This window comes from Lissotriton helveticus, chromosome 3_1 (genome assembly GCF_964261635.1).
Source record: "Lissotriton helveticus chromosome 3_1, aLisHel1.1, whole genome shotgun sequence".
NCBI classification, from domain to species: Eukaryota; Metazoa; Chordata; class Amphibia; order Caudata; family Salamandridae; genus Lissotriton; species Lissotriton helveticus.
Genome location: NC_136061.1, coordinates 1,230,734,322 through 1,230,762,174, shown reverse-complemented (window position 1 = coordinate 1,230,762,174; position 27,853 = coordinate 1,230,734,322). Strand labels below are relative to the sequence as shown.

Below are 27,853 nucleotides of genomic sequence, written 5' to 3'. Positions count from 1 at the left end.
GAGTCAAAATGGCCGTCACCTAGACTCCTGAACATGGACTTCCACCATACAAAGCGCCAAACTGACCCAGTACTAAAGTGCACTACGTGTGTGTATGGTGTATAATATGCGATATAAATATATAGATAATTTGGTAACATTTATTTTTAGGATGAGATAAAGCTTTAACAAATGTATCTGAAGGAGCACATAGGCTGAATGATACAACAGGAGGTACGGGACTACAAGGGAATAGTTATGCAATATATGTACCTTGAGTAGAGAAAACCGGTTCAGTTTGATCTAAATAAGAGAACAGCAGGGCATCAACTGGAGCAGAAAGAGTACAGAGATACGAGGTCACCTAGAGACATTTCTTTTCGCTTTAGATTGGGTCAGTTTTCATTCTAAATTCCTTCTGCCTCCATCACTGGACAATCCAATAAAGATTTCTAAATTATCACTGAAAACCCAAGGTATTTTGTCAGAATTAGATTGAATGTTTGGAAACACATGTTTATTTTGGAGTTGAAAATTATGCAATGCTTGTAGTTGCCATGGTTTTTGTGGGTGGTGGAGAGCATGTGAAGCAGGGAGGCGAGAATGGATAGGTTTAGGGAATGATCAGTTGCATGTATTCATCATGACAACATTTGTGATTGTTGCTTGGTTTACCAAAAAAGGACATATATTTTGAATTATCTAATCTAGATACATTCTTCATGTACCTAATCTCACCGCCATATACAAACATTGAGCCTTTATTAGTGCATTCAGACCTACCATTTGTACTTTGTCGCTCATCAAATACATTTGAGCCTCTAGTTCCACCTCGGATACACCCAAGGTGTGGCGCAGCACCCAAGGCGGCTGACCCCGGAGCATGTGGCTCACGGATTCATGTGACTCTGGGCAACAGCTCGATTAATCTCCCCGACAAACCCCAGCTCCTTGAGACCCTTAGGGGGTGATTAGTTTGCACTTTACAAAAAAAAATACCAGGTTATTATTATTCTCTCCTCAAAAACACTTAAGCTTCCATTCTCTGCTCACACGCATCTGGGTCTGTCCTCTACCATTAGATCACATAATTCAGAGCCTCCATTTTCATATCACACATTTTCATTTCATATGAGCCTCTGAGCCTTTTCTCTCATCATACACCGTATTTTCTATTTTCTCATCACGTAGATCTGAGCCTCTATTCTCTCTGCCAATATTCTGAATTACCAGTCTCTCTTCTGATACATCTGAGCCTATTTTCTCATTTCTGGTATACTGAGCCTTAATTCTTTTTGAATGCATCCGAGCCTCTATTCTCACCTGAAAGACGTCAGAGCTACTATTCTCACCTCACATACACCTTAGCCTCCATTATCTGCTCAAGCGCATCCCGGTCTGTCCACAGATGCACTGGGTGCTCTATTCGATCACACTTGAGCCCCTTCTTGTGTTTGCAGAGCAGTGACTGTACTCTAAGGACAGATCTCCACTCCAAGTCTCCTGCATCGCCCTCAGCATAGCTCCCATTAGGCGGGAGTCAATGTTGAGGATGGCGGAGGGGTTGTAGGTGTGTGGCGACAGGCAGTGGGTCAGAGGTAGACAGGAGGGGAAGGAATGGGTGAATGGAGTGTTCAAACGCTATCTGTGGCCCCGTGGTGTAGAACTAAAAGTAGTTTAAACTGAATCACTGGAACAAAGTGTTCTGTTGCTGTCTGTATGAATTAAATGTAGGCCGTGTCGAGCGCCTCTCTGAAGGTCGGCCCAATGAGCAGTGACCCAGCTCAGCCACAGCAAAGGCCGCCCCCGGCAGGGCCTTCTATTTTATCATTATACACCTGAGCCTCTATTACTTCTAAGTGCCCTACCTCTCTTCAGATACATACAAGTCTATTCTCTCCCATGAAATGTGTCCATTTTCTCCTCAGGTACATCCGAGCCCTTGTTCCCTCAGACACACAGAATAAACTACGGCTCTCTCCCAGTATACATGCGAGTGTTTACCTTCTCCTGGCTATACAACATTTAGGTCTCTATTTTCTCGTCTCTGGGGATATAGTGCAGACTCCATTCCAATTGGTGGCCCCAACTCCCACCAGCTCTAGCTGAATTAGATCCTTTTATTGACACTTAGGGGCCAACACTCAATAGGTCCTAAGACAAACATGGTCTCAGGGGCACAGACTGCACACTGTGCCAGGTAGAACCAATTGCCTGGTCCACGGTGAGGGGAAAGCAGGTCACATTAATAAAGGCAGCAGGCACTTACCTGGCTGGTTTAGTCGATCTAAAAATGCATTTGAAATGCATGTTGCAGTTGAAAGCGGGCAAAAACCTCAGTGTACCGACATCTCCAAGTAATTTGACATTTATTTCTACTTAGACAAAATTAGTCAATTGCCCATTGCTGAAAAATAAAATATACAGGCGACATCTACATATGCACCAGGGAGTCATCAGTGGATGAAAGGCAGAAACACAAACCATTAGAGCCAGGATCCCTGCCAACATCACAAGACAAAATCAGTGTCAATCTGCTCTTGGCACGATTATCTTCAAGAAGCACACGGTTTTCATAAGATACTTACTCTCAAGAGAAGCAGCAATTGTCGATCTGGCGTTCTCTTTCACTAAAATTCAGTAAAAAAAAAAAATCTAAAATAAGCCTGGGAGAAATGTCAGTCACAGAATTGAAAGGGATAGAGTTCAACAGAATAGTCCAATTTTACAAGGACTGTTCTAAAAGGGGGATTTTTCTTAACTTCCAGACTTCAGCACTGGTCCAAAATCAGCTTCAGGGGCGTTGGGCCTCCACAAATTCAGAACTCTATTCAATATGCTTTAAGGCTAGTACTTCAACTGTGGCATCAACAGAAATATCAGGAACTTAAGTGTTATGGGATATTCCAATAAATATTTCTTGATAATGCCATCCCGTACTCTCCCCGCGTTGTGACAACTTGGATTGCTGTATATAATACATGGACAAGAATGTAATCATGGTAGAAGTCATCAGTTTAGGACACTTGAGTTTTCACTTGGAACAAGGCAATTTTCTCTAAGCAGTTCAATGCAAGAGCCCTTACTGAAGAGCAATGCCAAAATATTTGGGTGGGGGAGGAAAAGAAGCCCCTCTGCCAAAGCCTCCAAAGGTAATCGGGAAGACTGTGCTCCCATGAGTGGCATACAGAATCAACCTACAGCCCTCACCACGCGGTACTGGAATAAGTGAACAAAGTTGCACCGTCTTACATTTGGCATCTCCTAAGTTACAGAACTCATGCAGTAGCTAGCTTGCTGGGTGACTACGCGCAGTTTCCCCCACCGCAGTACATGCACATTACCCACTGTCCTCCAAGCTCCTCAAGAAGTAGGACTTCACTGAAGCGAGCGACTGGTACCAAAAGTAGATCTTTACTTTCACTTTTCACACTAGAGTTCTTGCAGCTACTCAATCCATAGGGGTTACTAGTCTTAAGTGAGGGAAGATTGTGCCGCTAGGGAAACATGCACATGCATTTGAGTGCTTCACATACATGCCAAGTCTAGGCAGACGTTTGTTAAGTTACAACGAATGGGGCAGATAAACTCTTGGGATATTTTCAGCGCAATTGAACAAGGCAAGACCGGTGGACAGCACTGAAAGAAGTCTTCAAAATGGCGGCTGTTACTAGTGGGCTGTCTGAAGAGGGGCTATGGGTAGGAACCAGTATGACCAGATCAAATTAGTGTACTTGCTCACTACTCAGTTTTCAAGGCAACAGTCGCATTAACGAGTGATTAACAGGAGGATCCATATTACAGACAGTATGGAAGTCTTAACCAATTGCTCAGATGCATGGAGCACATGGAAAGGTCATCTCTGGCCAGGATTATTCGGATTACCGAGGAGGAACTAGTTTGAGGAGAATACAGATTCATCATGCAAGCCCACCATCAGTTGCAAGCCTTAGGGCATTGGTGAAATAAGCCACCCAACCGTGACGAGGAACTCCTCTGCTGGCACACCCTATTGGGTTCCAGATGAGAATCATCACTTTCAGACTACTGTAATCATATCCCATTAAATCATTATCTAGTTTGAATGCTGTGAATGGCCAGTCACTTGTATGGTAGGATTGGTTTAGTAACAGCGAAGATAACCTTTACCTTCCCTTTTCACATACTTTAAGAACTGGGGTTTGTGAATGCTTACAGGGCACTTTTCAAAGAGATGGCAAAAGTGACCCTGTAAGTCACTCTCTGAGATCTGATGCTAAGGAGTAATCAGCCCACTGGAAAACTGCATGCCTAGAAGACCTCTTGCGCACTGTCCACACAGACGAGCCTTGTTCTGGAGCGGAGGCGAAAAGGTAAATAAACAGGAACGTGGTACCAACCGTGTACTGCTGGTTCGGTCGTCGCAGTGGAGTCTACACACAGGCACAGAGGATTGGAGGAAGGGAGGAAACAGGAGGAACAGCATGCAAAAAAAGGGAAAATGGAAAAAAATGGAAACAGATAATATAATGAGCAAGCTTTTCAGAGAACATTGCGTGACAAGCAATTATAAATGGAAGGCACAAAGCATCTGAGAGTGAGTTGCATTGCGAAAAAAGGCATGCCCCGGCCAACATCTAAGAGAGCAGATGTAACAGACGAGGATAGGCCGCTCTCCTGCCACCCAAACGGTGTTCCTGGGACACTTATTACAGTGTGGAGGGTTAGCAAACTGAGGGGGAGACCTGTTGAGCTCAATAATGTGTTTATCTCAGGAAGCTCAGGCAGATTTTCAGAAAAAACATTATGTGAATGAGACCTATATCCTGCAAACCTGGCAAGATCTGTCTTCTGGGACCTTTGTTAGATGCCCTTAAACTAGGTAGCAATGCAGTTTAATGCCAACAGCAGCCGAATGAAGGACTTTGGTCTTTGTAAGGGGTGGGTCCAAGATTTTGATTTTGTTCAAGCGAAATAATCTTGCATGCAACTTACAGCTCTACTTTTGTCGTATTCCTCCTAATTGGTAGGGTATCCTGTGTAGTAGACTGGATTTTCTGCAAATCCAAACTAACTAAACTTAATAAAAACCATGACCGAACTTAAATAAGTACCAAATGTCCTCTGAATAATTATTTCCCCAGATGCTTGTGTGAGCCTTTAGAATGTTTTCACTTCACACAAATTTGATAGAGAAGTTCCCGTCTATCGTAGGGTCAAACACTTTGCTTTCAGAGTGGAGACTTTGACTAAGGCATGTCTAAAAGGTGCCCAAGGCTCAGTGACCAAATTAATATTTTCTAGAAACATTCTCATTTCACAAGGCATATAAGAATTTCGAACGTGTTAAGTTAAAAGTGAAAGAATAATGGTGAAATTTAACAAATCCCTTGTCAGTTATATATGGGATGTGGCATTCCTATCTTCCTCACTGCTCTTAGTCTTACCATGCATCCACCTCCGTAGCTTGAATCTACTCTGTATTTACTTCTCCCTCAAGGGACAAACATCTCCACCCTAGATACCCCAAAACCCAGCATGGACCAGAAATGCATGCACCCCTAGTGATGGCGTTAACAAGAAAATATGGTGGGTGCCAAGCAAAAAAAAAAAAAAATCACACTGCTCTCCAAATACAGTCCCATAAATTGATAGTTAACTAAGAATTTTGATTTTTTTAGGGCGTAAAAGATTAAATATGCTAACCCCTTTAGTCACTGTAACAATTGCATAGCCTACAATTTCAGAAGCAAGACTATTGGCATTAAAGTCTCCTCCTCGGATTGGATGATCTCTCCACAAGCTCCAGAAAGTGTCAACACCACATTAAGCATAAACATTGTTCATGATTGTCCATTTTATTAGCTTTGCACCCCAACAAAATGTATGGACATGTGGCCAACAGGAAAAATTGGGGGGTCCGACCACCAACTAAAAATGGTGTTACTGCAAATGAAGATGACAATTTACAACATAGCAGAAGACTCACATTACTGAATACAATTCAAAGCTTCCATGCCACAACAACAAAGCAAAAGAGTTCAAAGCAAAAACATTTTCCACCAAGACTTAGTATGTGATGCTAGTGCATGTTCATTACACCTCAACCCTTCCCCCCAGCATTCCCAAACCGATGGATCTGAGGAGGCAATGGGGGACAAAAACCAGAGCATTGTAGCGTATCATCGTTTTGAATGGGCACCAGAGATTAACGCCTCCGAACACCATGATTGGCTGTGATGTCATCAACCTGCAAGAATACTTTATGAAATGGGAAGGAGCCGAAGAGGCTCACATCAAACAAAAAGTAGTGCACACCAGTTGTCAACATGTCACATCAGTTCAGTATTCTGCTTGGGTTCTGGAGCACAAGGGTAAAACTTTCTTGCTTCTCAAGACGAATTGATGTCTCAGCCCAAGTATTTACACATCATTGGTGATGAAAGCAGTACACACTGTCACTGTGACTACGGTCATAAGAGGTTTGTGCTTTGGGCTTCTTCGTTACCAACACCCACTTTGCAGAATAAGTCCAGATGCTGCACCACAGAGCATGCAGTGGTTCCCAGGAAAAATCTTGTGTTGGAGCAGATAGGACAAAACACATGGGAATGCCAAATGACAATCACAGCCTGGAATATGAAAATATCGCTTGGCACTGCAAAGGAAGGACTCATTACGAGGGCCACGGGCCAAACCTACAATAATTCAGCAGAGTACAGTGAGCTAAAGAATCTAGGAGTTGAACGTTTAGCTGTAGTAGTAATTCAGGGTATTTGTGGACCCTGACCTGTATTATTTCCATTCCTCTATGATCAATAGATATGGATGTACCAAAGCCCGCTTCCCTGCACAGTAGGATGTTAAAGTTTAAGTTGTAAGCACACAACACTTACCGTCGCATTACCTTCCTGCGGAACACCACCCAATGAAAAACAAGAAACTGCTGGCTCCTCAGTGACTCAATGAACAAAGATGAATTTACGGATTATACAAAATGACCCTTCAGCAACAAAATCCAGTAGAATGCAAAGTCCAACTAGGGGGCTTAATTATACAAAAAGAATGAGCGTGAGTGTCGAAGTAAGTCTGGAATAACGTTTACTGTGCAGTTTAAAGCATATTCCTCTTACTCACTGAGGGCAGAGGTGTGTGGGAAAGAAAGGTCTTGCACTAGCAGGACTCTTAGATGAAGGTAAGGAGGGCAGTCAGCCAAGGGCGAAGTACGTAGGCTGCATTACGTGAACAAAACAAACCTTGGACTTTCTTCAGAGAAGCATATACATTAGCAAAAAGGGATAAATACTAGTTATTGTCCATTAGATACACCTAACGTGTATTACTGTATTCTTCTAATCAAACTTTCTTCAACACCGTCCTGCACAGATGGGATGAAATAAGTTAATGACGATTCAGAGATGACTGTGGTTACACTGCACTCGGAATGTCCCCGGTCCTTCGCTCTCCTCTCAGATGTCACTCAAGCATGGTCTCCTCAGCATGCAGATGGACCACGTGTGCACTGGGTCAAGGGATGCATACAAAGCAGCTAGACTCGGGGACTAACCGCATCCTTTACAACAACCCGCGCAGTGTGGACACGCTGTTCAATGTATTCCTTTCAGTTCTTCCAAAGTCAATAATGTGGAAGGCAGGTGGGCGCTCTGAAGACGGATTCACTGGAGTTCTCCAAACACTGTCACAACAGCTTATAAATATGCAGGGACATGCACAGTGAATATTGCCTCAATGTGTGCAGGAAGAAAGGGACTGCCCAACAATTTGTAGGGCAGCCGGTTAGAAAGCACTACCTTAATACCGTTCAAGCCATTTTTGCTGCCTCTCTTAATTCATGTGAAGCCTGCAGGTTGTAGACAGTGCCGCATGCCACCTTACATTTGTGCCCAAGACATCAACAGCAGATTTTTCCAAAACAGAATGTACACACTGCATGCTCTGCTTGAACACTCCGAGCCTGGCTAATGTCTGCACAGCTTTGCTCCTGACTCAGAAGATAAACATGCTTCAAACTTCACATCTTTATCATTCCAATGTCCTGCACGTTTTTTCAAAGCTTTGGACTAGTTTCATTGGTGGATTCAAACTATAGTCTTTCATACCTATCACATAACTTATCTTTGTAATTACTGGCATTCCCCTAGGGGAATGCACCTGTTTTTCACTTTGAGGCTCAGAAATTCGTGTGAACCCGCCCCTGCAAGAGTGGTGCACTTCTGAGTGATAGATCAGCTCCTGTTCGAGGCATTGTTTAGGGTCGATGCCTATCACTACTGCAGGAAAAGGCCAGTGAAAGCTTACACCAGATTATATTGTCCTTGAAAAACACTTCTATCACGACCATTTTTTGGTACCACAAGAGACCGCTTTTCTCCCCCTACCCCCGCCCCCTCAAAAAAAAAAAGTTTGTCTGGTGTTCACACAATTTGAGAAAAAAAAACAGAACTTAAAAAAGATTGTTCTTTCAACCAAAAATCAACATAATTCGATAAAAAAAAGCCCTTAACCTCGGAATCCTAGTGTCTTTGCAAGCGATTGATTCTGTATATAAGCCACAAGACTAAGATCTCTGCTGCGTCAACGCGGTTACTGCACAGTGGACAGCATGCGTGGTTATAGTACCCTCCCAACGTGGACTTGAGATTGACTTTTTTCTCACAATAATTGTGCACAATATTGGTTACCCATCACGTAAAGGTTAGAGGTGGCCTGCACTTAGGGATGTATTTTAAGTACACATGGTAAACTCTGAGGGATGATTATTCCAGCAAGAGCTGAAGGAGAAAAACTATCTCATAACAGGTGCCATGAGTTTGAGTGGTTGGGATATCCAAGTTTTCACTGTATGGATGAAAGAAAGGTTGGAGTGTTCCACTACCCTGACATGTCTGAGGTTTTCAGTTACCCATCTCTGGGTAAGGCCAGTCCTTACACTGGAGAACCTTGTTGAGGCTCTGTTCTGTTAGATAAGGCCTGTCCTCACACGAGGAAAAGTTCAAATGATAGGCTTCCAGGCGATACATGGTTTGCACCAATGGCAAGGTTTGATTGGTGCACTGTCAGTCCAGGAGGAAGGAGAGGGAGATAAACATGTCTGCCTTCCCCAGGTGGTCCTATCTTCATATAGAGGAGAGGGCTTCATTAGGAGAGATACCATAATCCCACAGAGACGTCAGTCTTGCAATTATGGAGTTAAGCTTATTGTTTGCAGATTCTTTTATGATGATTAACATCTCTCAATTCATATTTTTCATTCATTAAAGAAATTATTCAGACTGTTCACAGGAACCAATAACTGCCCTTAAACCTATTATAATGTTCTAAAGCGAAACTGGTTTGCATTACAGGAGGGATGAAAAACAGAGTAAGTCGAATCAATGACCGCTTCAGGATATCTACTGACGACGTAAATAATATATATATATTCAGATTCATTGTGTTTATTTTACGTGGCTATCACAAGAAAGTGCTGCAGCGAAGTCTTTGCTGAACCCCTGTTTGGCAGGCCACTTTAATAGCGCCTCTTAGCAGGTCCTTAATCCAGCCTTCAGCTCGGGCGTCTCGTCAATATCTTTTGCTGACAGACCTTACTCTACTGATAAAGGATGCACCTGCATTCTATCCCGAGGGATTTGTGGATACAAATCACAACTCGTCAAACTAAGTGCAGGCTGGGATAATCTAGCACTCACGTCAGACCGATCCTCATCGTGGGGTAGAAACAAAATATGTGCTAAAGTTTCTAGCAACGAATGAGGGCAACAAAAGCAACCTTTATGCACAGACTTCACATTTACCACCTAATATGGCTAGCCGAGAGTTTCATCCTAAATTACATGCAGACAGAATGCAACAATTGTGTACCGAGTGTTCTTCGATCATGTAGTATAGTCGGTTTCAAAAGCAGTCTGGCAATCCCGGAGGTAATAATTTCACAAGCTTCTCTTACTCCAGATATATAGGTTCCCATATATATATATTTTTTTAACTTGTATCATCCCCACATTGCTAGCATTAAATCCTTTTGGAACAAGCCGCAAACTCACGCAACAGTAGGGAGTTTTGGAAGGTCATAAATGTCCCATATTTTAAAGACTCAAACGCCCTGTCTTTGGATACCCATGTGGGAGGAAGCTGCATGGATAGAGCATTTTGAAAGCATTTTTTACACTACAAACTCCCTACGCGCTCTCTCAAAATGATCAACTGCCTCTCGCTCAAGGATCCCTGTCATTTTAACTGTGTGAAGTAAAAAAAGGATTGGAAGTGTGTGTTCAATAGAACCCTTCCAGTCCAATCTTGACCTGTGGGGGTAGCTAATAACAAATGTTTTTAATAGCATAGCAATAGAGGGTCCTCCACCATCTTGGAACCACAGGGTCATAGTCCCAATATTTAACAAGCATTTGCAATGCAATAGGTCTCGCATTTACACGTTTGAGTTATTGACATTGCAAATGACAATTCCTTTTATTATTATTTTAGTTTTTAAAACCTAAATAAAAGGCATTGTCTTTTACAATGCCAATAGCTTGAACTCGCGTAAATGCGAGACCTATTGCATTGCAAATGCTTGTTATATAGGTTAACACTACCTTAGCAAAGGCTTTAACTCATTAGTACCAGATTAGGACCCAAATACACAATAAGGGGACCAGTCAACTTTATCAAAGGTGCTTACACTGTTGGGCAACACGTCACTGCGTTTTAGTAACTTTTGATCATCCGTTCAAGTAAGAAATTTTTTTTGGGTTAAAATCTGCAGATTATGCAGTAAATTATGGATTATGTGGCACATGCAGCAAATTTACAATTATGCGGAAAACGTTGCAACTGCAAAATCATGCAATTCCAGTGGCCCACTCTAGACTGTCTTAGTTGGGGCAGATTACGAGGTGAGACCAAGACATGCAGTAAAGTTATGGCAATGGAACTTCCTACAGTTCACACGCCCTGGTCTACAGCATTCTGAACAGTCTTGTTAATAATGCCTAGGTGACAATTTTGCAAAGAATGTGTCTGCGTTACACATCTTATATTGATTTGTGGCTTTATGTCAGAGGCATGATGAATCGTGCACATTTGTTCAACAGTAACTGGTGTGTGAATTATGCAATGCCTGTTGTTCTAACAACTGTCTCCACTTATGGCACTCTGCCCACAGTGTTCCTGGTTTTTGTGACGGGTGTGTCCTACAGTAGGCAATCTCATTTTATGACAGGGAGGGCACGCTGGTTGTAATAGAAGGTTGGTGAAATCTTCAAAGACACGGCAAGCATTTATACAACACCGAAAGCATTTAATAATTAATGCTCGTATACTTATGCGAGAAAAACGCATGGCAACATGTGTTTCCTGTCCATACTAAGTTAGAAATGTTAAGTAAAATAAATAGTTTTCTAACCTACCATACAATATAAACAAGCGCCTCACCGTAAATCCATCTTTAAGCTCTGATTAATCAGTGAATTCAGCCATGCTGCCTAGGAGCCATCCAGTATCATCAGCAAGAGGTAAGCAGCCCAGAGGCATAGCGCGCCTGGCTTGGCAGAGTGTGGAAGGGCCACTGCGCCCGTATGCTGTCCTTACCCTGCGGCTGCCTCCGTAATTCTGTGGTGACATTGCTGGACCTGTGGCTGTGCAACGTGTAGGTTGCTAACGAGGTTTTTTTTTGTTCTAAATATTCCGTTGGATTGTGTCGGAACATTTGTACAGCGCTTCATACCCCTGACAAAGCTGTGAAGCACTTAATTGTTAGCAGTTCCCTGGTGCCCTTCCAGGGCTGTATGGATGATGTAAAGATATTTGAGATATTGAGCGGTAACAAGTCCCCGCCGGGCCGCCGCGCTGCCCGCGACGACCCGGAAGCGGTTGGGAAGCCGGCCAATCCCAGCGTGGCCCCAACCGGAAGTCCCGCCCCATCGCGGCGAGAGTCAGAGAGAGCTGCCCGAGGAGCCACGAAGGCTCCGCATTGAGTCCCGGTCCCAAGATGGGGGACCGGGTGAAGAGCGGGCGGGCGCATGGGGAAGGCGGGGCTCTCATGTGGTGAGAGAGCCCCGCAAAGCGCTACCGCCGCCCGAGATGCTGATCCGCCGCCGAGCACCGCCAGAACAGGTAAGTGTGTTGAGTGAGAGGAGGGGTGAGTGGGGGTGGGGTGTACGCGCGTGTGTGTCTGTTTGAGTGTGTTTGTGCGTGCGTCTGTCTGTCTGTGTGCGCGTGTGTATGTTTAAGGGGGGGTGCGTGTGTGTATGGCTTGCTTTGTGCGCATGCGTGAGTGACGACGTGCGCGCTCACGAGGTCGAATCTCGGCCTGCAAATGCGCGTGGCACTTTGCTGTCCTCATTCCCTGAAAAGTAACATAAGTTGTCTCGCTAGACGCAAAAGCTTCGCTTTTGCATACGTCTAGCGAGACCTAAAAAGGGAGATAGGGCCTGCCCTAAGAATTATAGGCCCATCACCCTTTTGGACACAACAGCTAAACTTATGGGTCGGGGGTTAGCCAGGTTGGAGGAATGGGCCCAAGATAGTAATATTTTAATGCAGGCGCAATTTGGCTTTCGCAGAGGCATGGGGACAGTGGATCAATGTCTGAACCTCTCGTTTTGCATAGACAAATACACGGAGGCCAAAGATGGAAGGTCTATGATGGAGGGCATGAGGATCGATCCCTTGATCATCCATTTTATTCGTCAGCTGTACGTCAGTGCCACTGCCTGTGTGGTATGGGAGAAACAGGGAATGCACACAGTCATTTAAGATCGAGAAGGGAGTCAGACAGGGCTGTGTCCTTGCCCCGTTCCTTTTTTCCATCTAAACTAATAGGGTGGAGGCGGTCCGGTCTGGCCTCTTCCTAGACGTGCCAAAATTTGATAGCATCTCTCTCCCAATATTGGTGTATGCAGACGATGCGGTCTTAATCGCCAGGACAGGGGTAGCCCTCCAGAACCTTATATCTTCATACACTTATTTATGGCCTCACTAGACCTCAGAGTGAACAAATCTAAATCGTTAATTATAGAGAGCCCCAAGAGGCGTAAAAGCGCCATATTTCCATCTAGGCTCAAAGAAAATTGAGGTGGTTGACTCCTTCCCATACCTGGGGATCTTGTTTGATAGTAAGCACTCCTGGAACAAACTGGTGGCAGCAAGCACCCTGGCAATGGAAAGAGGTCTTCCAGCCATAAAAGGGTTTGCTAAAACAATTAGGAACCAGTCCTTTGGAAACAATTAAAAAGATCTATCAAGCCAAAACCAAAGCGGCAGCAACCTATGGGGCCGGAGTTTGGGGAATGGCACAAATCATCCAAATGCATAAAGTGGAAGAAACTTTAAGTCAAGGGTTTCGCTGCCATCCTCAAAATCCAATTATATCCTGCATCTTGAATTGGGCCTCCCATTCTTGCTTGATTCTTTTAGAATGGCGCCCATTCTGCTGTGGCTTTCGATTTGGCGATGGACAACTGTCAAATTAACCCAATGCATAATTGGTGATTGCCTGGGGCTCAAGGGACATAGCAGGATTGGATGGCTTAGATATGTGTAGGTGGAACTAAATGCAATAGGGCAGGGAGAACTCTTTAGGGACCCCACATTATGTAGTAAGGTTTCCAAACGGAAAATAATTGATCTTTACATACAGAATGCTAACTGTGACCACAGGGAAAAGAACAGGCATTTACAGGCGCTAGCAGTTTACGATCTAATCTTGCCAAGACTGGAGCAAGGCTATTGTTACCTTTCCTTCGTTACTGTAGCTTAACACAGATTTATTCTGTTGCCCTTTCGTCTGTACACAATTCCCCTGATAATTGGGTTCCCAGAGAAGAGATTTAAGCATGCAGATTTAGGCCCCTGCCCGTGGGTCAACTGTTCTCCCCAGTCTGACCAACAACACCTCGTATTGTTTTGCAGGTTTTATCACATTGAAAGAGAGCAGTTCCTCCTCCCAATCTTAAGCGACAAAATTTTTCGGAATGCAGAGTGGCACTGTATTTTTTAAAAGCTCTTCCTAATCCCCACGTCTGTTTTATGGTAGCATCCTTCCTGTGGGCTTGGCTTGCTGGACAAACCGAAGGGCGAGGGGCTTTCTGCTAGGAATTGTTAGCATTCAAGGATCAAAATGTACAGACAATCTTGGTTTTATTTAACAAGTTTAATAAGTTTGTTTTTAATGTTTCTGGTTTTATGTAATTCATTTTTGTGACTTAACTGATGAAATGGTGCTTTGATGATCTGTTTGTACATGGATCAAATAAAGATTTGAATTGAACTGGAAATCTTTTACACTGTCTTGATGTTATTTCAGGATTTGTCATGACTTCGTTAAACAAAGGACATCAAGTTGTTACGTGGACAAACAAACCTGGAATAATAATTGGGACCAAACAAGTCCTTACTTTTAACCACCTGAACATTATCATCTGAAATTGATTAATACATATGCATAGATATTTAAATGTCCTTTCTGTATTGCTGATCAGCCACACAGCAGTAGTTGTGCCATATTGTGGGGCATGGGGCTTGTGCACGCTGTCTCCTGGGCTTGGAGGGAGTGTTTCCAGTAGGGGTTCCTTTTCTTCCAGAGATAACACTGAACTGTAAGGTCTGAGGTCAGTGACCTCCAAGCAGTTGTTTCTGGCTCTACTGCGGAGGGCTGGAGGGTTCACGTCATGGATACCACCACAGCCAACAGATGCATACCAAGGGACAGGGCACGGCTAATACGAATAAGCCAACTTTTGCATAGCCAAAGGTTTGGGGTTTAATGTGTAGCAGAAAAGAATGGCCCGCGTTTTCACGGGGTCAAGAATGAACACACAACTGAAACAACAAGCCCAAAGAAGAGAATCGCTTAAATCAGGCTTAACCACGTCACTACCTCCACCTTCATGGCGCACCGAACTAAACACAAGCGAGTGATGAAAAAGGTACAGAAATGCAATATGTTCACAGACACATTTTAAGATGTAAATGAAGTTGTTTTGAGTGCCGATTGGTTACGAAAGTAGATTGCCACTTGAGAGTATAGAAAGTTAAGACTCGTATCTCAACATACAAGAAGTAGAATGAAAGTTGGAGACAACGAGAATTTGGAGGCTCAGCTCGGGTGTACTTCGCACACAATAATTTATGCAGTTAACATGTTATCTGAGAACCTTAACTGGTAACCAGCCCAATGGGGCCAGGCCTCGCAGCTCACCCTCTTGCATTCTCAAGGATCTGTCAACTATGCAGTCTAAAAACAGCAATTTTATGGAATAATATGGGGTTTGACTTTAATTTCCCTTCGACCATGCTTTCATGCTTCAAGAATTCAGTGTGGAAATAGGCTAGGAGAGTAACATTCTTATGGCAAAGTAAAAATAAATGTTTGAGGTGGACGAAAGAGGAGCTGGTCATTTCATTGTTTAAACTACAGCTTGACTAAGTTCACAAACCAACAGAATGAAGGTAAACTCACTAATCAGAAAGATCAGAATGAGAGGTCCTCAAAAACTACAAAGCACTAAATATTTGTAAAGAAAGCGTCAGAAATCACATCGCGTAAAATAGTCTATGGTATGGGGGGAAAGTTCAGCACATTTTATGGGCATCGGTTTGGGCCCATTAATTAGAAGGGCTTGACTTAAGTCAACACAACATGGAGAGAAAGTAATGTAGCAAACTGCATAAACCCACATATGTTATATTCGATGCAGTGCGAGAAGATTTCACTCTGCTCGATTGTCTGCAATCTTCCTGGGAGAAACAAAACTAGCTAGCTTTTGTGGAGACACTTTAAAATGGCACTCACATAAAACAGTACTGAAGAAATGTAAATAGGTACAAACAGATCAGTTTCTCAAAGGGCAACAATTGAAACATTATTCAAGATACAACATATAGCAGAGAAGCAAATCTGATTGCAAGCTCATACTGTTTATTGCAATAATTCTCTAGGACTCGGACCCTATTATCAGCGGCTCAGCTTGCTGCGTGAATTGATTCGAATTTTCCAAAGTTCCTGCCAGATTGGAGTGTTTACCCATGATGCACAAGAATTTGATGGGCGAGTACTCCCGCACACATTCAACTTGCTTAGCCTAGCTTCTGGCAAGTGTATTCTTACATTTCAACTACATGCCTTCCTGATTCAAATTTCTCCTATGAATTTCCCTTGCACCTAATTCTGTTCCCTTCTGTGTCCCTTCCAATTATCTTTGGATGACCAAACAATCAGGATTTAATGTTTAGGACTCCAAAGTGAACAAGCATGTTACTCTAAACAATACTTGCGGAGGGTCGAATGCAGCAAACAAACACAGATACAAGAGTGCTTACTTACTTTCAACTAATTCCACACCTAAAAGAAAGTTGGTTTCTGTGGTTATAGGGAACACATTATCTCATGACTTCAGCATGGTATTAAAGCAGTGAGAAACATTCAAGCAGCGGTCAATGGTCGTGACGTCTACCGTACCTGCGATGATCATGAGGATGGTGTTGGTAGTGGTTGTGATGGTGGTTGTTGTGGGAGGAGGGAAAGTTGTGGGGGGATCTGGATGAAAAACAAAAACAAAGGAGAACAAAAAACCAAATTAAAAATGAAATAAAAAAAAATGCCAGCATGCTGAACACAACAATGGTTCACAATGAGAAATAAAAAGGGAGAATAAGGAAGGACAGATGCAGTGTTTCTTTGTTCTGAATGAAAGGCAGTGCAAGCATTCAGATTGAACTGTGGGGGAAAATATGGTGTCGTTATTTGAACACATCTGAATACAGATTTACAAAAAACCCTCAGAGAAATGCTAATTTTTCTCTAGAACGCGACCTCTAGGAATAAGGTTCCTCAAGAAAGCCTTAACGCCCGGTGCCCACATTAATTAAATGTATTTGCCGCATAGCGCTGCTCCAGTGAAACCTTGGTTTTCCTTGCTGTTGTATTATTTAATGATTTCTTATCCTTGATCCATCGGAACACCCCATTATGAAGTGAATAAAAGACACCTTGCAAATGAGTACAGTTACTTCCTTGCAACTCAATGAAAGCAGGATAGAGCCATTACATGTCTGTTTCTTCGTCATTCCTCCTTTCACAAACCAATCTTTTGTAGCACTTGCACACAACGTATAGACTTCCATTCGAAGGTGAACCAAGGAGGGGGTCCACTGACCTTGAGATCCTACTGACCCAATTAATGAGAAGTCATTCATCCGTTGATGCGCATATACATCCCTCTTGTGGGAAAGGTCTCCTGGCTCATGTATTTAGCTACACTTTTTTTTTTAAACACGTTTTCTTGTTTTTAATTGCAACCAGGTTCCTGGAACAAAATTAGAAATAGACATTCAAATGTCGACAAATCTCAAAAAGCTGAAAGAGCATGCAACCTCCCACCTGACAGAACCCAGGACTCCCAGATAGTCCCAATGATCAATAGAAATACCACAAGGTTGGAAACAATTTTTAATTCCACCAGTACCTTGGTCGATGTATTGCGGACCCACCTACCTATAAGGAACAGGAACCCCCCCCTCCCCCCACCTCCCTCTCTATATTACAATACTGATTTGGAATGAGTGTATCCAAAACGTGTGCTAAACACGAATATTTACAACACAATACATTAGAACACGCTAGAATGAGTGAGCGCGGCACTGAAGGAGGTAGCACTACTCTAGGTGGTTTTCTCCAATCACATTTTCACAGAATCCAACCAGCATAGTGTTTCGCCTCAGAGTACTTAAAGTGGTGTAAAATTACAAATGTTCTGGCCCTCTACATATGGCTTTAGCCCATCCCAACCACAGATCTCATGCAAACCTATCCATAGTAACCCAATAATATATCATACTATGAACCAAACAATGTCAGTTCCATGTATGACTAACGGAATTGTGCTAACAACCTACGCATAACACCAACAGCTTGATACCGTTATCCCTGTGAAAAACACTGAAAATCGTCTGAATTTTGTGAAAGCGTGTAGTATTTAAATTTAGAACAGAAAAATACAATATGTTTGACATGTACTATGTTAGAGAACCAAGAAAAGGATCGGATTACTCTGACAAGTATGTGATCGACATCAATATTATACCACTCTTGTCTCACCTACACCATTACCTTCTTTGTTTTATCACCTCTGGTACAAATGCTCTTAAGATCTTTATTTCACTGGTTGAATGTTCTCTCCTCATTTCAGCCTCAACGGATAAGACATTAATGGCTACATATTAGACAAAGTCAAAGATTGTGCCATTTCTCATAAAATGATACTTGACCTTCCTTCACAATCATGCAAGGATCTCGGTTGGCAACTTTAACAAGGAAAGACCCAACACTTCTTCCATAGTATATCTATGCCTAATCAGGTTTCCTCGATTTATTTTTTTTACTAAATAAATGCACTCTATGTCTTCCATACAGCTTATTAAACAAACTCAGTCTGACGCATCTAACATGGCTGCCGACATGACCATTATTAACTTTCTGGGTCTGAGCTATCAGACCATTCAATGATGCTCAGGTTAATCCAGTAATATTGCAATTGTAAATGTACTTATATTTTTATAGCGATTACTCTCCCTGATGAGGTGTTGAAGCGCTTTTTAGCGAGTAGCATGCTACTCCAGAGCCCAAAAATGATTAGTGGGAGATTAGTGTAGATAAATACATTTGAGCAGTAGGCAGTGTTAATTGAATATGATAATGGAAGGGTGGAAGGGAGAAGAGTCTAGAAAGTGTCATTTGGGAGATAATAGCAGTAAGATGAGATAAGAGGTAAAAAAAGGAGGGATGCACGAGGGAAAAACTTAGAAAGGATAGTTTGGGGATCATAGTAGTAGAATTATATTTGGGATGAGTCAGAGTGGAGGTAGAGGATCATGCCAGTTCCTTTTTTTAGCACTACCCTTTCACTTAACGTTTTTCCCCTCCTCTGTACCCCCTCTATATTGTGCACTCCAAAAGATGTTTGGAGAACTATAACACTCAAGATGCCCTCCACTACATAGAATCACTGATAAAGGACAACCAGGTACATCCTTTCAGACATTCATATTTTCTGATAACTGTGGTATACTGGTGGCTGATATACCAACTTACTTGGTCAATTTCATATGTTCCCCTCCTAAGCCCCACTCCACATTCTAACCTCAAGGCTCTGTTCTTGTTGTAGCTTATCCTCCTCCCATCGTACCCAGATGTGCCCCTTTTCTATTTTAGCCTGAAGGACTCTAGGTAACACTACATCTGAATCTGTGGCTCCTTATTAACTATATACCAAGACTCATTTAAATCTAGCTCCCCTCATTTCGGCTCCTACTGACTCGTGAATCTGCCCACGTCTGACTTACGGTATCGATACCTTCCACTGTATCCTCAAATTGGCATTCCCAAACTATAAGTATCAGAACTCCATGTTCAGTACAGAGGGTTAGTAACTTCGAATTTTTAGACTCCTACAGATTAAACTCATAACTGCTCCATGCATCACTTGTGTCCTTAACCAAACAAAATCCCAGTATCATATCCGCCTCTTAATGGCCGTTTGCTACTCATTCCTGTCGGGACCGCATCAGTAATCAACAAACACCACTGACAACCATTACAATAGGTCCTCTTTCCTTGGGATCACTTCCATACTGGTTATTACTCCATCTGACTTCCACTACTTTGAGTATAATTTTATCCCTAGCCATGTACAAACAAGCAACAGTATAGATGTTTCGCTCACTTAGTCAATTTTTTATCTTCCCAACTCTTACACATGGACACACCACATAGTGGTTTGGGTTTTCTCGTGGTTTAGCCTTCGTGGTTTGGGCATTCGGTGTTTAAGAAGTAGTTGTTTAATCATACATCCGTGATGTTCCTCACTTAGGAATAACCACAGTATTGACAAATAAAGTAACCAGAATTATTTCAAGTCCCAGTGCAGTACCAACACAACTATAGCCATCACACTCCTACAAGTGACAACTCAAACTTTTAATACACACTAAAAGTGACTAATGCTTGCCGTCCAAGCTATTCTTATCTCTTTGGATCGCAGGTATTAGACATTTTTAATGCATATTGAATTATTGAACAACTGTTGCCCTCATCACAAAATCAGACAAACGCCACCACCATGTGGCGTGCTGCCATGAGTGCCAAAGTTGACAATTATGTGCCGGTGCTAAGCACCGGAAATCACCAGCTCAAAGTAACCACTGGTTGGCTGTACACTACGGTATACTGATTTGGAGAAAATCACCAAGAATCAACAAGTGTTATCGCCTTCAACATCATTCTCGCTCATTCTATTGTGTTGTAAATCTTATTATATAACATTTTTAGTGGAGGCATTCCAAATTCCAATAGTTCTTTTCTTGGTAAAAACGTGTGCATTACTTTTGCGCTCTTAATCTCAATGTGAGGAGATGGGACACGACTCCGTTCTGTGCTAAGTTCCGATCACTGGGGTCCAACCCAAATGAGGCAATTGTTATCTGCGCTGTCCTAGTGATGTCGAACATCCATGGTCAAAATGATCCAAGTCAAGAAATTCCTTGATTTTAAAAAAACGCAAGTCAATAAATAGGTGAAGTGCCATATAGAATCCACCAACCTTCAACTTTTCAATGTTATAATAAAATAAAAAAAACAAATGAGGGGCAGCCAACCAAATAGGTAAGAAATCCGTCCTGAATGGGAGAGTGGAGGTAGGGACACAAGAAGGCAAACTGATAAACTAATGATAAAACATCAACCGATTGAAATGCATGCTACACATTGCGGTTTAACAAGTAGTGCTTTCTAGCTTCTACCGCCCTTCAGTGCCAGGCTAGGAATTAAAGGCAGCATTTATAGCAGCCCACAATGCAGTAGGAGAGTAAGCAAAAAATTATTTTGCTGGATTTTTGGGGCATTTACCACAGAAATGTTTGGTAAATTAATGCGACAATGCATTGCATATTATAGCACATTTTTAAATATATGTGCTAAAACGGTTTTAGCCCTACAAGAGGTTCTGATGAGGGAATAATGAACTACTCTGCTACTTCAGTCTTTCTGGTACGTAATTTCTCAATAGCATCGAATCCTGAATGGGTCCATGTGATAATATACAACCAACACAACGCAATCAGGGTTTTTAAAGAGCGCGGCTAATCACCCAATAGGGACTCATGGCGACGGGAGGAAGGGGGTGGGTGGGGGCGATGCAGTTCAGTCGAAGAGCCAAGTCTTGAGGGCCTTCCTGAATTGAGGCAGTGAACACCAGGAGCATAGAAGGCAAGTACATTTGTTCCAAAGAAGCAGTGCTAACCTGTGCCCAACTGGAAAGAAAAGGGATCTTCATTATGCACTTCTAGACAGACCGTTCACATGCAGAAACTGCCCGAGAGTGGTCACAGAGCTCTCTCCCTTTGTATTGTCCTATTCCAAGACATGCCAGCGTTGAAAATTTCTCACAGCAGCCACAATGCATAACTCCTGTGACTGGCAACAATCACAATTTTTCCACTACACAGAATTATTTTACTTCGTTTATTTAGGGTTTTTCTCAAGTGCTACTAACCGCCCCAAGTAGTGGCCTGGAAGGGCTCAGGTGGACAGGAAGAGACCAATATGCACTACATATAGCGCACTCTATCAAGTTGTCTAATAACCTCAGAGCTCTCTCTGCACCAGTGGCACCTGGTCAGCTCTCAGCTGGTGAGGCATAAATACCCAACTCACATTGCACTGGGCAGGCAGGTGAAGTGAGAAACCTGCACCACATGTAGGTGGAGATGGAGGGGATTATCTGAAGAAAAGTTGAACAAAAAACTGCCTTTTAGAGTCAGAATGGTCCTGTAAATTAGCTAAAGCCATTAGTTCAGAAGGAGAATGCAAGAAATATTTTAATATTTTCATGCTGTGCCACACACATCCAATAGTGTGGAGGGCTTATTTTCCTCAAACAATTTGAAGAAAACAACAAAATCACAAAGAGTAAAAGACATTTTCAGTGCAATTTCTCTAAAGCCATTAGAGGTCGAGAAGAAAAATCTAGGCCTGCAGCTGCATACGGCCTACCATTTTATCAGAGGCACATAAACAAGCCTTCCCTTCTATACCAGTCCTTGTGACCCCAAGTAGATTCTCAATCATATTTAATAAGAGAGAATCTACTGGGAATGAGGCTGAATGCGACAATTCATGCGTACACATATTTCTAAGTCTCAGGTTGCACACGGCAGAGCTAGACATTTTATAGCCTTGAACAGCAGTATTCCTCATCAGAGCACAGACCTGACAGGCTCAGCCAGCAGAAAGGTTACAACAGGCTTGCAGATTGGCCTCAAATAGTGACGGTGATACCAGGATAAATGCTTGCTCAGTACAGATGACATGCCTCCAATAAATAGAATAAGAGCCTGTGCCCTCTGCTACCAAGAAAACAAACTCTGCAAATGGGCTCCTGAACACAGCATGGATTATCGGCCAAACATTAGCTTTTGATGTCTTTTGAAACAACCATTCAGCTTCCAAGCATCAGCCTTTCAGTTGGTGAAAATAAACACCTTTTTGTGGAGTACAAGTTTTTCATTTTCTTTAGGTACCCGCATGTACTAGTGCCACACACTAGACTATCCTGCTGTGCATTCCCATGGATCACGGTCACATGCTGGATTGCCCCAACATACAAAGCATGGGCAGCATTTTGTCGGAGACCGCTCCATGACACAGAGGATGTCCACAGTATTCAAAGAATTATCCAGGTGGGTGAACGCCACAGAGACAACACGGCAGGGTGCACTCTACCCACCGATATGCGGAATAACTGACTAATACTTATAACACCTATTAAGCTTAGATGCGTGTTATTTTGATACTCTGATGCTCCATAAGAGATAACATTTCTTCAAACTAACAAGGACAATAGAGATTACTGAAATGCCCTGATGAAGTCTTGTTTTACATAAACAGACGAAACACATGTTGACAAGGAGCTGTATTGATGGCAATGAGTGATATTTGTGATGGAGAACATTGACAAAGGCAATGTTAGAAGTGTGAAAACAAAACCTGGATGTCTGAATAAAAGACATTGGACAATTTACATATAACTATACTCATTTTGACTCATTGAGTGCTTGGAGAATTTATCAATTATTGGGGAGAAGTTTTCTTTTCCAATTGAGTAATATTTGGTGGCTCTCCCTCCTCCGGAGCACTGATTGGAATATATGTCCATTGAAATCACAAGTGTTTAACTGTACCAGTCTTGAGTGTGCACGGTTTTCCCGGCCATCACCATTATTTCATACTACACCAGACAATGTCAGACTCACTCTCAGAGAGATTTAAAACTGCAAGCAAATGGCACCCACGACAATCAGCTTCCACCCTGCCACTAAGGCGGTTTGTACTTATCCATCTCTTCTACTCTGGCAGACACACAACAATCAGGCTCTGGGACTAGTGCTTCTTGTAGCTTTAAACCTCATTTGACCCCAACTTTAAGGGTCCACCAATGTCCCTTTCTGTCACTGACTCACATGCGAGTAAAAGTCTTCACAGACCCAAGTTTCCTGTGATCTCAAACTTCAGGTATTTGAAAGACTCCTGTAGCCACTAATCCCGTGGCCCCCAAGTTTCATATGATCCTGCGCCTGCTGTGATCCCACATCTCCTGCAATACAAGACTTTTGTAATGTCTGCATGTCATCCTGTGGGTCCTAAGGCTCATTTCAGCTCGAGTGTCCTATAACTACACACGTTTTGAAAGAGCCCTATTGACCTTCATGTCTCCTTCAAAACCGTGACTCACTTGGAGCTTGTGGATTGATATTTTCGGGAGCCTCATAACTACCCCTGGTCTATGTGATCAGGCCCCACCACGTCCGTGATCTTTCAGATAGGTTGTTCTAGTTCTTTTCTAGAGGGTAGGATTAAGTTTAAGGGGACTTTATAGGGTTGTCTGGCCCATCTGCATCTTCTGATCTTCTTGCCCTAGGTAATCGCGTTCCCGCAACTCCTGATTGCCACTTACAGGCACTTGTACAAGCTGGTCCCCTGAGACCTCCATGAAATGCCATTGTAAGATCACTTCTCTATTGGGAGTTCATTAGAGGACTGGGTTTTGCAACAATATGATTACACTGGATAAAGTAGGTCCACCCAGTAGCATCCTATGTTGCTAACTTTCTAAATTGAAACCCAATTGTTTATTGGATCTTCGGCAGAAAAAGGGACCGGCAGAAAAAGGGACCAGAGGAAGAGGTGGGTGATCATTAAATTGTTTAAATGTTGCTACACGCGGGGGGTGATACAAGCCTAGATGCCACGGACCTCTTGGGAAATGCCTTTGCTGGTATACAGGCCAACCCGGTGGCATAGACCTTTCTGGTCCCACCTTCCCTCTACCACTCTAAACACAAGAGGCATGAGGATTATTCCTTTGCCTAGTAGGCAAAGAAGATGAGAAGGCCTAAAGAGTGTAGCTGTAGCCCTGTGACTGCTAAAGGTGTACTAGTACTTCTATTTGTGCTTTGATCAATTACTTTGATAATTAGCAGGCTCCTCGTGAAATGCAAAGACAGCTTACTCGCGGCCTAGATAGGAAAACTCTAATTATATTTTACTTTACAAAATCTATTCCAGGTGGATTAGATCAATACCAGATATTTAGTATTTACTTGGAATACAATGCAAGAGTTTATAAATACAGACATTGGCTTCATGGTAGGAATGGGAAGCACTCAATGTGGGCTATGAGGGCTAAGATACCCAGCCACAGGTCCACCTCTGTCCACGTGATAACTGGCGGAAGCAGAGTGGACACAGAGGCCTTATCCATTGGTTAGAAAATTCTAGTATCCCCATGTCAAGCTCTAAGACTAGGAGCCTTACACGCCCGCCTAGGGGTCGAGGGGGAGCCCGCTTAATCCCAGTCCAATCTCTTTTACAGAGGAATACATCTTGGCAGTGCTGAAAACCTCAAGCTTCTGGTGCCTTCGCTGTCCTCAAACTCAGAATGACATCCAACAGATATTGTCTAATATGCAGCCACATCACCAGCATCAGGCGTATTCAGTCCGAGGGTCAGATGCTTCCTGTTAATTCTGGGATCCATTTTCTACCAGGCAAGGATCCACTCTTACCTCTTACTAGGTGACACTAACCGCTCTCTAACCTCTAGGGACTGCGACTAATAACTGCCACCGATAGGTTCAACGGGAGATGCTCATGCACCTGCAACAGGACATTCTACCACAAACCAGACTAGCCTTGCTGCAAGTTGGCCCACTCATGACAAGAGTGACCCACCTCTGCCCAGTAGTGGGACGGATCCATTCCATGATGCCCTGGGGCAGGCCATGGCCGATGTAAAGAAAAAAGGCGAAACGTGGCCTGGTGGGGATACCACTATTCAGGTCAGACTTTTTAAATTAGTTATTTACCTTTCCAGTGCATTGAAAGCGGAGAATTAAAATCTTTTGGGCCTTCTGATTGAACAGACCAGAGGGAAACGCAACAAGGTTGGAATGGAACCATATTCCATGAACGTACAGGGCCGACCCATGGACAGAAAGGAGGCTGAGCATAGAGATGGGGCTGTTATGGGCTGCTGAAAATATGATTTTGGAAGAACAGGAGGTTTCAACGGTTCAAAAAAGTCTATGAGTTCGCAGGAGCTCAGGAAGCCATTTCAAAATGTGCGTCATCGCAGAACACTCAGGAGTTGAAATGGGCCTTACGGGCCACAGGAGACTGAGGCTAAACAAGCATTACAGGAGTCTCTGGATCACAGCAGGCCCGGGGTTGGGCAATCCTTGGGGAGACACTGTACCCAGCCAAAAGCTTCAATATCTCAAAGTCTGCAATCAACCACACTCCATGTTACAGCGCCACAATGACAAAAAATCAATTATGCTTCAAACGTGCATAATAAATACAAAAGTATTTATAATGAACATGCAAACAAATCCGAAGGTACAGAAGACTATATCTACTTACCAAGTACCGCTCACACCATACACACACCACTCCGTAGTGGAGCAAAGTAAAAACAATTAAAATCTAGAGGCAATGCTAAAAAATTAAGAATGGAAGCACCCAATCACAGCAAACAAATGCAATTGCATACTAACAGTGGCCACATTTAGCACGAAGTTAAAAACAAAATTCCCACTGCCAAAACAGCAGGTGTGAAATGGTATTGGAAAAATCATAACATCGTAAATCAGACATCTTTAGATAACGAATTCAATGCGGGAAATAACAAATACAATTATGGGAAATAAAATCAAACCAGCATTGCAGAATGATGAATCTATATAAAACATTGACCCTGAAACGAACAGTTGCCGGGCAACTTCCAATAAGGACACTAAATGCAGGAATGCTGATTTACTACCCAAGATACATTTTTGTATTAAAGTCATTTTTAAAGCATAAGATAAAGGAATTCAAATGCACACATTTAAATCAAGGCACTGACATTCACTGGAGCCTAAATATTAAAAATCTGTCTGTTCTAAGATTGTGATTAATGGGGACAAGGGGTTAACCGGACTGAGCAATTATAGAGCACCTTGAAATGTATAAGAGCCCTGACTAGATTACACGCTTTGTCGATATATATTAATATTTATATTGATAGATTAGAAATCAAGATTCGAGTTTTGAATAAAAAACACTGACTTAAGAAATTAAGTCTAAATTGAACAAAAACTACCTAAAAATTAACTGGGAGACGGAACAAGATGCATACTTTCAAGAAGTCTATTGACACCAGCACTAGGAGTGAGATCGTGGACATGGTAATAAGGCTGGTATTACGAGATGGACATGGATGGGTGTGTTATGGCCGATAAACATCTAAGACCATCCACTGAAGTCTTTGAAGGCACAAAAAACATGAGGAAGAATCAGTTGAAACCAGATTTGGATTACAAGATGGGAATGTGAGAAGTGTCACTAAATTCTGAAGACAAGGACATAGATACTGGTGATTAAACGATCTATTGAAGCCAGTGAGGTTATGAATATTTGCGATATGTTGTACTCCTCCTTACTGTACGTGAAGCAACGACGATAGTTGTGTCTGGTCATGTAATGAAGCAACCAGACCGGCAGCCAGAAAAAAACAAGATCGAAATGTGCCATTCCCAGGAAGTCTAGCAAGTCTCGAGTAAAAACGTCTGTGGAAAGGGAGACCTAGGTCCAACTCTCATCTGACGTCACAAAGTAATTTTATAAGTGAGGCGCCACTGAAGTGTCCTTGATCCAACAAAGACAACTGCTAAACTGAACAAATTATTTACACGTATAGAAGTGAGCTTTAGAGTATTTGGTTGATGTAGCCCTGCAGCTCTAGCAACTGAAGCCCCATATTATGGTGATGAGCTAGGCACTACTGAAGTAGTGTCAGTCCTGTGCAACTCTCGACTCAAGCGTTGAGATGTCAAAACTAGTGTGTAACTGTCTAAGCTGGTCACCAGGCAACAATGTAAGGTGGGTCAATATGAATCTAATAAATGCATGGTGTTTACTAAGGGTTGTCACAAATAAGCTTCTGTTTAAGTCTAGGCCGCTTGAAACACAGTAGTCATACACCAAAAGCTTAAAGGGGTAAGGCGGTATAACGTCAGTGCGTTCCCAACCAACCCATATATAGAACTTCCTTCTGGTAGAGAAAGCAGCAGGGACTGAACAAGACCACATCAGTCCACCATGACAGCCGTGGAAATCAGTAGAAAGTCTTCAGTTGAGGGACCACATCAGTCCACCATGACAGCCCTGGGCCGTGGGAATCAGTAGAAAGTCTTCAGTTGAGGGACCACATCAGTCCACCATGACAGCCCTGGGCCGTGGGAATCAGTAGAAAGTCTTCAGTTGAGGGAGGGGCAGTGCAGG

At 42.8% G+C, this 27,853-nt stretch overlaps 1 protein-coding gene across 7 annotated transcripts in view; it reads right to left on the bottom strand.

Annotated features, from left to right (window-relative positions):
* Positions 1-27,853, bottom strand: part of CADM1 (cell adhesion molecule 1) — a 678,445-nt gene that overhangs the window by 41,983 nt on the left and 608,609 nt on the right. For 2 of the 7 annotated variants that reach the window (XM_078681871.1, XM_078681869.1), the window contains 3 exons: positions 16,436-16,513; positions 4,359-4,391; positions 2,568-2,609 (listed from right to left, as the gene is read on the bottom strand). The exons of 1 other annotated variant lie outside the window; for it this stretch is intronic. In XM_078681871.1, coding sequence (XP_078537997.1) covers positions 2,568-2,609; positions 4,359-4,391; positions 16,436-16,513 — 153 coding nt within the window. The remainder of the gene's footprint in view (positions 1-2,567; positions 2,610-4,358; positions 4,392-16,435; positions 16,514-27,853) is intronic. 4 more of the 7 variants (XM_078681873.1, XM_078681870.1, XM_078681874.1 and 1 more) reach the window with 2 other exon arrangements.